Genomic DNA, 13,969 nt, shown 5'->3' on the forward strand with positions numbered 1-13,969 from the left:
AAGTGCAGCAAAAACAGTGATTGGCCACACAGGTCCTTGTTTGAGTTTCATTTCCTGGAACATTTCATAAGGAATCTCAGATGGGACTTCTAAAAGCCTCCCAGGATGGGGCATCTGAGCAGCTCAGTCAGTTAAACGTCTGACTTCTGCTGAGGCTGAGATCTCACATTCCTGAGCTCAAGCCCCACATAGGGTTCTCTGCTGACAGCACAGAGCCCACTTTGGATCCTCTGTCTCCCTCTCTCTCTGCCATTCTCTCGTTCTCTCTCTCTCTCTCTCTCTCTCTCTCAAATAAATAAAATAAAATTAACATTTTTTTAAATAAAAAAATAAATAAAAGCCTCTCAGGGCTTAGAAGCCATCAGATTTTGCCTGCAGTGCCTAGAGGTATGGAGAATTCCTCTCTTCTCAAGGTTTTCAAAATACCCAGAGGTTCCTGGACCTGCCAGAAATGACCTTCCTTACTCAGCTGTAAGGCAGGAAACCCTGCAAGAGGCCAGGTACAGGCTGGTTTTACCAAGGTGTGTGGGGTGACGGGAAGGTATAAAATTGGCTCCTTAAAGTCAACCTTAGCTCCTAATGCTGTCTGATCATACCTGATTTGATGCATATCACTCTCAAATATGACATTCCAGTCAAAAACCTTGATAATACAACTAAGGTTTCCAATTGGATCCTCACAGATTCTCACTGAACTTCCACAAAAAACCATACTGCCATGAAAATAAGGATACTCTCTAAAAACTTCTAATTTCTGGAGGTCTTGGATAGGGAGAAAAGATCAATGGTTCAATTCCATATACAAAAAGAAAAAGGTTTCCTGCAATCCCTATCAAAATAACACCAGCATTCCTCACAGAGCTAGCAGAGCAAACAATCCTAAAATTTGTATGGAACCAGAAAAGACCCCAAATAGCCAAGGCAATCCTGAAAAAGAAAACCAAAGCTGGATGCATCACAAAATTCTGGACTTCAAGCTGTATTACAAAGCTGGAACCATCAAGACAATATGGTACTGACATAAGAACAGACACATAGATCAATGGAACACAATACAGAACCCAGAAATAGATCCACAAACGTATGGCTAACTAATCTTTGACAAAGCAGGAAAGTATATCCAATGGAAAAAAGTCTCTTCAGCAAATGGTGTTGGGAACACTGGACAGTGAAATACAAAATGAACCTGGACCACTTTCTTACACCATATACAAAAAATAAACTCAAAATGGATGAAAGACCTAAACGTAAGACAGGAAACCATCAAAATCCTAGAGGAGAAAACAGGAAACAACCTTTTTGAGCTTGGCTGCAGTAGCTTCCTACCTCACATGTCTCCAGAGGCAAGGGAAACAAAAGCAAAATGAACTATTGAGACCTCATCAAGATAAAAAGCTTCTTCACAGAGAAGGAAAGAGTCAGCAAAACTAAAAGGCAGCCAACAGAAGAGGAGAAGATATTTGCCAATGAAATATCAGATAAAGGGTTAGTATCCAAAATCTATAAAGAACTTACCAAACTCAATACCCAAAAACAAAAATCCAGGGAAGAAATGGGCAAAAGACATGTCTTTTCCAAAGAAGACATCCAGATGGCTAATGGACACATGAAAAGATGCTCAACATCACTCATCATAAGGGAAATACAAATCAAAACCACAATGAGATACCACCTCACACCTGTCAGAATGGCTAAAATGAACAACAACAGATGTTGGTGAGGATGTGGAGCAAGAGGAACCCTTTTGCGCTGCTGGTGGGAATGCAAACTGGTGCAGCCACTCTGGAAAACAGTATGGAGGTTCCTAAAAATATTAAAAATAGAACTACCCTACAGGCGCCTGGGTAGCTCAGTCAGTTAAGAATCCAACTTCAGCTAAGGTCATGATCTCATGGTTTGTGAGTTCAAGCCCCATGTCAGGCTCTGTGCTGACAGCTCAGAGCCTGGAGCCTGCTTTGGATTCTATGTCTCCCTCTCTCTCTCTGCCTCTCCCCCACTTGTCCTCTGTCTCTGTCTGTCTCTCTATCAAAAATGAATAAAATGAAAAAAACAATTCTTAATTAATAAAAAAAAAATAGACTACCCTAAAACCCAGTAATTATACTACTAGGTATTTATCCAAAGGATTAAGGAGTGCTGATTCGAAGGGCACATGCATCCCAATGTTTACAGCAGCACTATCGACAATAGCCAAATTATGGAAAGAGCCCAAATGTCCACTGACAGATGAATGGATAAAGAAAACGTGATGGACTACTACGCGGTAATCAAAAAGAATGAAATCTTGCCATCTGTAACACATGGATGGAACTAGAGTGTATTATGCTAAGTGAAATTAGCCAGAGAAAGACAAATATCATATGATTTCACTCATATGTGGAATTTAAGAAACAAAACAGATGAACTTAAGGGAAGGGAAGCAGAAATAACATAAAAACAGAGAGGGGGACAAACTATAAAAGACTCTTAAATACAGAGAACAAACTGAGGGTTGCCGGCAGAGTGTTGGGCGGGGGGATAGGCTAAATGGGTGAGGGGCATTAAGGAGGACACTTGTTGGGATGAGCACTGGGTGTTACATATAGGTGATGAATCATTAAATTTTACTCCTGAAATCATTATTACATTATATGTTAACTACTTGGATTTAAATTAAAAAAATAAAAATTTTAGAAATTTAAAAAAAGTTTTCCTTAAATTTGGGAAACAAAACATTAAAGAACCAGGAATGTTTCAACAAAAAGTCATAAAAAAATTATAATAATCCTCATCAGTTCATTCAGGCCCATGTAATTAAGTCTTGTTCTACTTAATCTTGTGTTAGCAGTTTTTATGAATCCATCAGTTTCTTCATTAGTTCTGACATTCTTACTCAATCCAATGGCAAGGTCTGAAAGTTTTTAAGTGATGCCATCAAGGAGCATTCTAACCTGTAGCTAATTATAATGCTTTCAGAGAAGAATCACAGTAACTGTGACAAAACACCTAAAATAGTTGTGGTTAAAGATCTGACAAGATTTCATTATAATGCTATTGACAAGGACATTTCGTTATTTCTGTGACATACAGCAATTTAAGGTAATAATTCAACAATGACAGTATTGATAAATTTCTATGAATATCATACAATTTCTGAAATAACCTGAATAGTAACATATCCACACACATGTAACCTAAGAAGGCTTATCATCACTTATTTGACAATGCTTCCCATGTAATTTAACATATCAAATACACGTAATTAGTTATACATCTCTCTTTTTATAAGAGACAAAACCCATGAGATTTTCCAAGGGTCATCTAGGAAATCTCAAAGTTAGTCTAAGGTCAAAAAGACTTCACTTAGAATCTGATATGGAGAAGTTGTCATGTCAGAAGGTTTGATCACTTGACTAAAGAAGATCACAGTCACTGTAAAACAATCCTTAGTCATCCACTTAACCAAAATCACAATTAAAAGATATCAAAGGCAAACACAGAAAGTTACATGGTTGTAAAACTTCTTAGCCTCTTACAATTAAGAAGACCTGGTTTTCGTCAATAGTCAAAGAACTGATCAACATAATATGAAGCACAAGAAATTATTTTAAAACACAAAATCTTGTTTTCCCAGGCATATTACTTACAAGGTAAAGAAAATCAACTTTTTTTTACAACTTCTTATTAAGAGCAAACCAAAAGAAACTTTGCTGTTTTAACACTGAGAGAAAATCAAATAATGGTTTTACATCAATGTACTATTAGTACAAAGGCAAATTTTTTTTAATTAAAAACAATTTTGTTTAATAATAAATACAAATAAATCCATCCAATCTTGGCCAACTTTGACCAGAAAAAGAAAGATTCCTTTTCTAAGATTCCTTTTCCACAAATCTTACAAAATTTTTTTCTTATATCCATTCAGTTTTTCTCCTACTCTTTTCTTCTTTCTCATTCTGGAACAACCAGTCCATTCTACTTTCCAGTAAAATTACTCTCTTCTTCCCTTAACAAAAACGCGTCCTTCATAACTTTCCTCACCAAAAATACATCTTACTTTCCCTGAATACAGTTTTTCTTTACTATTACTATTCCTAGTAGTTTCATTTACACATACTGATTATATTTTTAACCATCTGAAACCCAAATTTTCAGTGAAAAGTGGGAAGCAGACAATTGCAAACTCACATACTATCACATACTCAACATACTATCATAATATAGCAAGTTTAAGAATATATCATTTCTATAGACATGTCATTTTCATAGTATAACTTTATCACACTTACTTATAGACCTAAATATATTCAGCTTTTCTATACCATATTAAAAATGAGATACCAAAAGTAAAATAAAATTAATGTTCAGCAATTAATGTCTCAATATTTCTCTAATTTGGAAATGATCTAGATGGTCAATAAATATCCATCTTTAACTTAGTATAGCTTTAATGTTTAAAGTTATGAAAAAGGTTTTGAAACTATTCTTAAGGAGAACTATCATAAAACAGAATGATCAATGAAAAGTTCATTTATAATCTTTTATTCCATTCGTATCTATTTAATTTACTTGATCTTAATAATTATACTTGAATTACCCATGAAAATTTCATAAGACATTAACTAAACAAAGCTAGCCATCCATCATCTTAAGTTATTTTTCCTGTTGACCGATAAAGTAAGTAAAAAAAAAATCACAGAAGCAAACATCCTAAAGAATCTAAAAAGTTATTCATGATTCTTCTTTCTTTTCTAACTGCTGTGTTTGATGTGCACCAAGCAATTCCTTTTTATTATACATTTTGTTTTTAGGTTGGATTTATAGTTTATAATCTTAAACATCTAGTAGACACAAATTTGTCTGACTAGTAAACAGAGATAGAAAAAAACTTTGTATCTGCAACTCTGACAACTCTGAAGTAGTCAGAGTTTATCAATAAGTTTAGCAATAATTTTAAAGCTAGCTTTATTTACCAAAGATCATCCCAGATCATGTGAACTTAAAAAACAAAAAACAAAAGACAGGTTAGTTTCTATACTTCTGAATGTTAAGAAAACTTAATTTATGTAAGTGTTCATTGTCTCCAGACCAATTTTAATAGAACTCCATTAAGGAATTTTATGAATTAATTTGTTAATACCATCCAGAAGTAGAAAACTACCACACATCTAGAATATACATATATAAACATATATATGTATAACATATATATGTATATATATATATAAACATATATATGTATAACATATATATGTATATATATATATAAACATATATATGTATAACATATATATGTATATATATATATATAAACATATATAGACAGATACAAATAGAGATCCTATAGCTTCCATTTCAAAATTTCAGCTATGAGTCAGTACAACAGTAATACAATCTCACTGGTTTATCCCCACTTTGTTTTTTCATCCAAACTGTGTTTCTGGCAAATGGACCAAGTTAAGGTTACCTGCCTACCAATAACTGTGGAGACTTTTTAAGATTTTCTTTTGTTGTGATAATGTAATATGAAGGCAATGAGCTAAATTTTAGGTGAGTGACTAGAAGACATCTAAGTGCTGTCTGGATGTTTCCAGCCCATGCATGGGCAAATCATCCAGCTCTATTTCCAAAGAGTCTTTTGTTTCTCTTCTGAGCCTTAGGTAGTCACTCTCAGGGGTACCTGACTCCCTTAAGAGGCCCCAGTGGAGGCCAGGGCACCTACAATTCCAGTGGCTGTAGAAAGCCGAAGGGCTGAAGTGGGACGGGAAAGGCAGCAAGGGTGGACAGAGGGATGGAGAACATAGGGGCTTGAATAGGAACATCTCAAAGGAGTCAAAGGAACTAGGGCAGAAGACTGAAGGTGGTAAAAGGAGGAAGGAGGAGCAGCAGCAGTGGGAAGGGAGAGGTATTGGGAGTCAATCTGGGGAGATCTCAAGTTTCCCAAAATGGCCAACGAAGTTCCAAATTATCCTCAGCAAAATCATGCCAACAAGAAAGGAAGTAGGCCCAGAAGAAAGTCATCAGGAGTTTGAGAAAAGGGTTTCAGTTGACCGAGAAATTCCCCTGGGAGAAGTGGGATGCAACAGAAGAGAAGAGAGAGACCTCACAGAGAGTAAGGAAGAAGAGTCTTCCAGCCCAGGAAGTCAGGGAATAATCCCCACTCCCTACACAGAACAAGGAGCCAGGAAGACCTCCAGCCCAGCAGGTACCTTGCAAAAAAGCTTGCGACTTTAACCCAGCTTCAGAGAGTATAACCAAATCTTAAAAATCAAAATCTGTCCTTACCAGCTTCAACAGACATTTGTCTGAAGCAACAGTTCAAGAGTCAGATTCACCTATGGATCCCCAATCAATTAGCCAGTAATAAAGACAAAGGCTTCAAAGATAGGTACATACTTAGGGTCCTAGGTGAAAGGTCTGAGGGTCCAATGATGAATCTGACCCTACCTAAGTCATGGCACCATGACTGCCAAGGAAAAAAAAATATCAATGACATATTTTTTAAAAAGTTTAATTTTGAAAGAGAGAGTAAGCACGCACATGTGTGCACTCTTGCATAAGTGGAGGAGGGGCAGAGAGAGGAGATAGAGAATCCTAAGCAAACTCCTCGCTGTCAGTATGGAGCCCAATGCAGGATTCAGACTCACTAATCACCAGATCATGACCTGAGCCGAAACCAAGAGTCGAATGCTTAGCCAATTGAGCCACCCAGGTGCCCCTCAATGACGCTGTTAAAGATGGTAATGATGAGAGAGCAGAAGGCAAGCTGAGGGCTAAACATAAGCCAACACCCTGTAACCCCCCACCATGTGGATATGTGTGACATTCCTCAGGCACTCCTGGCTGCCCAAGAACAGAGGAAGGGGAAAAACAAATGGCCAACTGATAGAGATCACAGTCAGGCAGAACATAAATCCGTATCAGTTTGCAACTGTCTTAATGATTTACAAGAAAAAAGCAATCTTATCAATAGCCAGACTTTCAGAAACCTATAGACTCAATTTCCTGCGATGCTAAAATTACCATCCCCTCCAGAACATACAAAATCTTATATAATCAGTCACTCTCACACTTATAACGCAGCTCTTTCTGCCCACAGGTCCTGTTCCTGTGCTATAATGAAAACATCTTTTTGCACCAAAAAAATCTGAAGAATTCTTTCTCAGCCATTGGCTCCCAAACCCCATTTCAAACCACATCAGTAAGGCAGACTTTATTCAAGTCCATTGCACTGAGTGTAAGGACTACTGCAATGGGATTTCACAGTGGAGGAAAGAGGTAAGAATTAACTCCAAATACAGCATGGACAAGTGAGAATTTATAGCCAAGGGGCAGGGTAGAGGGGTCAATGGATAGAAAATTACTAAGAGGAAACTTCAGGGGTGAGGGGGGTTCTAGCTAACACAACCTAAGAGATTCTTGCTTAAGACAAGCCAGGGTGATCAGACCTCACCTGGGGATGGTAAAGGATGAGGAACCTGGTTACACGTCCACAGTGATCAAGGGCAAGGGGGGTGGTGGTTCTTGTCAAACTGACTTAGCAGGGTTCTTGCCAAAACTGGATTTTACAAGAAAGTGCACTGATACACCTAGAAAGAAGGTCAGCAGCCTGACTGAAGTTTGATCAAGCAAACAATCTGTCATTTGCAGCAGAACTGGAGCAGCTCTACGCTTATCTCCAGGGATTATGGACAAGTCAGGGAGGCAATGTGCTAGCTGGTGATTTAGAATACGCCATTTAACGTTCTAAACTCCCCCTGGAGGCAGCCGGGACCAGCTTCCCTGTACTGTTTAGAGACGGAGAGATTGATGGTTTGCATGCAGAGTAATGAGCTACAGAGCCTGATTTGGGCTACATGACCAGAGTAGTATAAAAGATGCCTTGTGTAAACCTGTGCCTGGGCTCCCATGAAAATAGATGCTACACACTATCTCAGAGGTTTGTTAAACTGAAGACAAAGCACATCTGTGCAACTGAGAAAGGACCCTGAGGGGCTTTGCATAAAGTTTTCAAACCCCTTGATTCTCTGCACTTTCTCTGTCCTGATGCACTGTATCATTTACCTTTATTAAAGGCAACTTGAACAAACTTGGGAGTAGCCTGTGGAGTCTTCAGTCCTTTTGATTCGTTCATCACTGCACTGTCTCCCCTTCTCTCTCCCCAACACATGCGCATGCGTGCGCGCGCGCACACACACACACACACACACACACACACACACACACACACGTGTCTCCCTCTAGTGGTGAATCCGAAAGATAGTTTGCTTTGCTCTGCTTATCTTCCTCTTTGGAAGTCACTGCCTACCCAGTGAGAGAGAATTCTACTATGCTTCTCCAGAAGCAAACTTGCCACTATGTGGCATTCACATAAATAACTAAATCTGCCTAATACTAGGGTTCAGGATTAGTAGGTCCGTTGGGCTTTCATTCTAAGCTAAATCCTCCAACCCAGCCCTTATCAATAATAAAAGTGACATGTAACCTCTCATTTAACTTACCCTTGTATTTAATTTTTAAATTTGCTCCTCACAGGCAGAGAAAGATGTGATCTCTTCTTTCCCACAACCCCCAGTTCCTGCCAAATACTCCATATAAGTGACTATGTACCCTCCTCCACAAGAAGGGTTCAATGGCTTTTACCAAATTCTCAAGGGAGACCCAAAAAGAGTTAAGACCACTATTCTAGAAGCAATGGAAGGAAAAAATAAGCATTTGCTACAATATAGTCACTCTTTTATTCAATGTCATAACTTCTCCATTATTACAGAGAATGTATCTGAGCCATTTTATTCTAGGCTATCTACCCTAACTTTTTTTCATTAGTGATCATAGCTTTGATAACCACCTTTCAAAGACACTCAAACAAATGCCTGGAAAGGTACCATTTGCCACCAAATCAAGAAGCATAGTAATGTAGAGTATACATAGCACATATATTTGGATCACCAGGCTTCCAGTCAAATGACCTGGATTTGTGCCCCAGCTTGAACCATTACAAACTGTGATACTGAGCAAGGCAGTAACCTTCCTGAACCTTAGTATTCTTATGCATAAAATGAGGACAACAAACACTGCTCCAGAATTAAGTTGTTATTAACAATATGATAAATGAGATCAAGGTTGTGAAAATGTTTTGTAAGATGAAACCTATGCAAAAAATAAGGAACTACAGTGGATCCTTGAACAACACAGGAGTTCAGGGCGCTGACACCCCACACAGTCAAAAATCCACACATAATTTTTGACTCCCCAAAAACTTAACTACTGATAGCCATCACTGACTGGAAGTGTTACTGATAACATAAGCAGTCAATTAACACATATTTTACACATTGTATGTATTATATACTATATTCTTACAATAAAGTAAGCCAAAAAATGTTAAGAAAATCATAAGGAAAAAATACGTCTACAGTATTGTACATATATTTATTATATGTATAAGTTGACCCATCAGTTCAAACCCATGTTGATCCAGGGTCAACTGTATTATTTTATTGACATAATTTTAATTGATTTACATCTACAGGAAGGATGAGAAGAAAATATTTAGACCTGTTAGATTTTTTTTTTTTTTACATAGTGACATCACTACATTGGAGTCAAGCAGGATCCTTCAGGAGTTTTGTGAGAATTAAATAAATACTATACCTAAAAGTACCTAATACAGTGCCTGGAACACACACACACACAAAAAAAGTGTTCAATAAATGTTAACATCCATCAAATACAGTAGAAGACTTCAGAAAGTCTGTCTGAAAATATCTGTCACATTGCTGAAATTCTGCCAAGGAGACTCAAACCCTTTGGGTGAACATCCTCTTCTAGATAAAAAGTCTTACTCAAACTTGAGGATGCAAAAAAAAATCAGGAAATCCTGTTAAAACACAGATTGCTATGATACCTCCCAAAATTCTGGTTCTTTCTAGAGTTAGGCCTGTGAACTGGCATCTCTGACAAACTCTCAGCGGCTGTGCAGAGGTTCCAGGACTAGGCTTTGAGCAGCACTTCCTTAGACAGAAACACTTAGCATCCCTTCATTCATACCTCATTGTAAATGGGTCTATCGTGTGGCTTTTTTTTTCTAGGATCTCTCACTAAAGATATTAGAAGTTTTGCTGCGTAAGAAAAGGGAAGGATGAGAGAAGACAGGCCATAGGAAAGTTGGGTGACTCAGCATGCTTAAAAACTTGGCATTTCAAAAAGACAGCCAAAGAACACAGGTTACCAAGGTGGGATTAGGAGAAAACATGCCAAAATGCAGAGAAGGGATTAAAATGGGGATGTGAGGAACAGCTGGGTGGCTCAGTTGGTTGAGTGTCTGACTTTGGCTCAGGTCATGATCTCGAGGTTTGTGAGTTTGAGCCCCACATTGGGCTTGCTGCTGTCAGCCTGTCAGCAAAGAACCCGCTTTGGATCCTTTGTCCCCGTCTCTCTGCCCCTCCCCCGCTTGCACATTCTCTCTCAAAAATAAATAAAATTTTTTTTTTTTTTTTAAAAAGGGGGGAGATGAGGGGCGCCTGGGTGGCTCAATCGGTTGGGCATCCAACTTTCGGCTCAGGTCATGATCTCACGGTTTGTGAGTTCGAACCCTGCAAGGCTCTGTGCTAACAGCTCGGAGCCTGGAATCAGCTTCAGATTCTGTGTGTCCCTCGCTCTCTGCCCCTCCCCCACTCGTGTTCTGTCTCTCTCTCTCTCTCTCAATAATAAATAAATGTTAAAAAAAAATTTTTTTTTAAAGGGGGGTAGATGAGAGACTACTATTGTGTTCTACACGTTTGTGTCCCTCCCCCACACCATAGAAACATTCATATTTTGAAACCCTCACCACCAGTGTGGTTGTATTTGGAAATGGGGCACGAAGGAAGTAATCATGGTTAAATAAGGTCATAAAGGGTGAGGTCCTGAGCTGACAACATTAGTGTCCCTATTAGAAGAGACACAAGAGAGCTTGCTCCTTTCCCACCCTTCACCCCCCACACCAAGGAGGCCATGTAAGTGAACACAGCGTGAGAAGATGGCCATCTGTAACTCAAGGGGAGAGTCCTCACCAGACACCAGCCCAGATAGCTGGTGAGATCTTGGACTTCTGGTCTCCATAACTTGTGAGAAAATAAACTTCCTTTTTTTAAGTCTCTGGTATTTTGTTATGGCAGCACTAGCAGACTGATACTAACTATTAAAGACTTCTTTACCTCTGCTCAATTGTTCCTTGGGCCTATCACAACTAAAAACTTTTCTTCTGAAATATAGCTTTCTGTAAATTTATTTTCCCTTGCCTTAATGTCAATGGAAACACCAAATAGTATGGCTTTTTCCACACTGCTACTCTTGTTATCCTCACCTTTTTATCCATCTACTAAACAATATCTAACTAAATATACTATTTAAATATACTACTTAAAATATACTTTCTTAAAAATATATAATACTTTTAAACAAATTACCAAAAAGCCAAAGTAAATTAAATTTCTTACTTGTTCTTTTCCAAGTGAATAATATGCTCTTTTCCTTCAGCTTGAATAATATAAGATACCTAAATGCACAGAGAAGGAGAAAAAAAACAATAAAACACCATCTTATAAATTACTTTTCAAAAACAGGTATTTATAAGATACTGGAAATTATCCTGAATTAAAATAATTTAGCACTGACTGAAATTGTTTTATAGAACTTTATAACTGTTCTTAATAAAAATATACTCTGACAGGGGCACCTAGGTGGCTCAGTTGGTTAAGCATCCAGCTCTTCGTTTTGGCTCAGGCCATGATCTCGCAGTTTGTGGGATTGAGCCCCTCATCAGGCTCTGCACTGGCAGCAGAAGTGTGCTTGGGATTCTCTCTCTCTCTCTCTCTCTCTCTCTCTCTCTCTCTCTCACACACACACACACACACACACACACACTGATCACCCCTACCTTCCTTTAATAACTTATTGTGGGAAATCATCTGCATGTCCATCTAAACTCTTCTTAAATTCATTTATAATTCAGCTGTAACTTCAGGGATTATTTCTATTAAGTCTGTCCAAGTATTACCTCCAGTATAAATTAATTTTTCCTTTTGTTTAAGTGAAATGAATTTCTTAGTTTCAAGAGATTATCTCTAGTTCTAATTATCCAAAAGTTGACATTTGTACGCTTTTATGATTTTGTATCTTCACATGGCTTACCACATTTCATCAATCCTAAATCACACATTTTTCCCCTCAAATGAACATCTCCTGAATTCAGGATGCATCATACAAAGGCAGAGCAGTCAAACTGGTAGGACTCTGTTTCTTTCTTAATTAGTGGTATATTAAACAATAGTGTGCCTTACAATGGACAGCATCTCAGAGCCAACGAACTAAGATAAGACAACTTGCACTTACACATCCTGAAGTTCATGGGATCTACTTCTCTACCTCAAACAACTCTGAAACAACTTCCCCAGCAACTCACCACTTCATTAGTCGGAAGCATTTAATATGACCGCTAGAAGCATGAGATTCCACTTTGCCTTAACTCTTTAACAAAAGAGAAAGTCACGGAGGGACTCAACAAATAATATTATTAGAAGTGTTCTCTTATTTTCTTCACTGTCTCTGGACTCTAAGTTAACATTTTGCCAAGAAATAGCATGATCCCCTCTTCTAGGGCTCATCAACATCTCAATTCGAAGGCCTAGACCAAGTTACAGAATCTGGCACTCTGCTTCCACATCTGAATGAGAGCCTGTGATCTACTTCGATCTCAACTTAGGTATCAAAAATACCAAGCTCCTAGTTACAAACCTCTGGTGACAAAAAAGACAATGGAAATGAAAAGTACAGCATTAGAAAATATAGTCAGTAAAATGGTAATAACATTGTTTGGTGACAGATGGTCACTACACTTAACATGGCGAGCACTGAGTAATGTATAAAATTGTTGGATCATAATACTGCATACCTGGCACTAATATAAAAATGTATGTTAATTATACTTCAATAAGAAAAGGATGAAAACTAAAAATAAAATGAAAGAAAGAAAGAAAGAAAGAAAGAAAGAAAGAAAGAAAGAGAGAGAGAGAAAGAAAAGAAAGAAAGAAAGAAAGAAAGAAAAAAGAAAGAAAGAAAGAAAGAGAAAGAAAGAAAGAACAACAAAAAAAATACTAAGCTCCTTCCATTGTCATAGCTTTGGCATGTGCTGTTCTAACCTCTCTGCTCTTGGTCAGTCATATGATATAAAATCACCACCATCATGTCATCTGAGAAAAATTCTGAAGAGTCTGAGGATTGTTTCATAATGCTATATTCCTTCCCCAAATATCTGCCTGGATTGCTCATTCCCCTGCTTTACTCAAGGGTCACTTTCTCAGTAAGGCTTTTCCAGGCTTAAAAAGTACAAACCCTCTTACCCCACCCTTACCCTCACCCAGCACTCGTTATCCACCCTGCTGCTATAATTTTCTCAAGAGCACACATTACCACCTTAAGTAATCTACATCAATCTACCTTAGTTCTTTGTTTTTTGTCTCCTCCCCCAACCCCACTAAAATGGAAGCTCCATAAGAACATGGATTTTGTCTGTTTCGTTCACTGCCATAACCCTAGTGCCCAAGCAGCACTTCTACTTCTCCAAATATTTATCCAGGCACATGAATGACATTTATTATGATCACAAGTATCTGTGTGCATAGTCACTGTGCTAAAGAGTGAAGAAGAGGAGACAAATAATGAAGCAAGTATACATTAATTCTATTCTAAGTCAAAACATAATCCAATGGCAGTATGTCCAGCTCAAAACAGAAACAAGGAAGAATTCTAAATTGTAGGGTTATTTATTCCTTACTTATAGAGAAGAAATGGGGTTGAATGATCTACCCTAGTGGTAGTACTTGGAGGGTACTAAACCAAAAAGCTCCTGACTCTCAACTCCAGTGTTCTTTTTACGAGGTCCAGCCCCTACACAATGTTCGAGCTACCCTCTTTTTATGAATATATCAGCAATTCAGACATAATTAAC

General features: G+C 37.9%; 1 protein-coding gene across 2 annotated transcripts in view; it reads right to left on the reverse strand.

Annotated features, from left to right (window-relative positions):
• ADAM9 (ADAM metallopeptidase domain 9) overlaps positions 1 to 13,969 on the reverse strand; it is a 145,243-nt gene that overhangs the window by 118,942 nt on the left and 12,332 nt on the right. For both annotated transcript variants that reach the window (XM_003984768.6, XR_006596512.1), the window contains exon 3: positions 11,460 to 11,518. In XM_003984768.6, the coding sequence (XP_003984817.1) occupies positions 11,460 to 11,518 (59 nt within the window). The remainder of the gene's footprint in view (positions 1 to 11,459; positions 11,519 to 13,969) is intronic.

Source organism: Felis catus, chromosome B1 (genome assembly GCF_018350175.1).
Source record: "Felis catus isolate Fca126 chromosome B1, F.catus_Fca126_mat1.0, whole genome shotgun sequence".
Lineage (NCBI taxonomy): Eukaryota > Metazoa > Chordata > Mammalia > Carnivora > Felidae > Felis > Felis catus.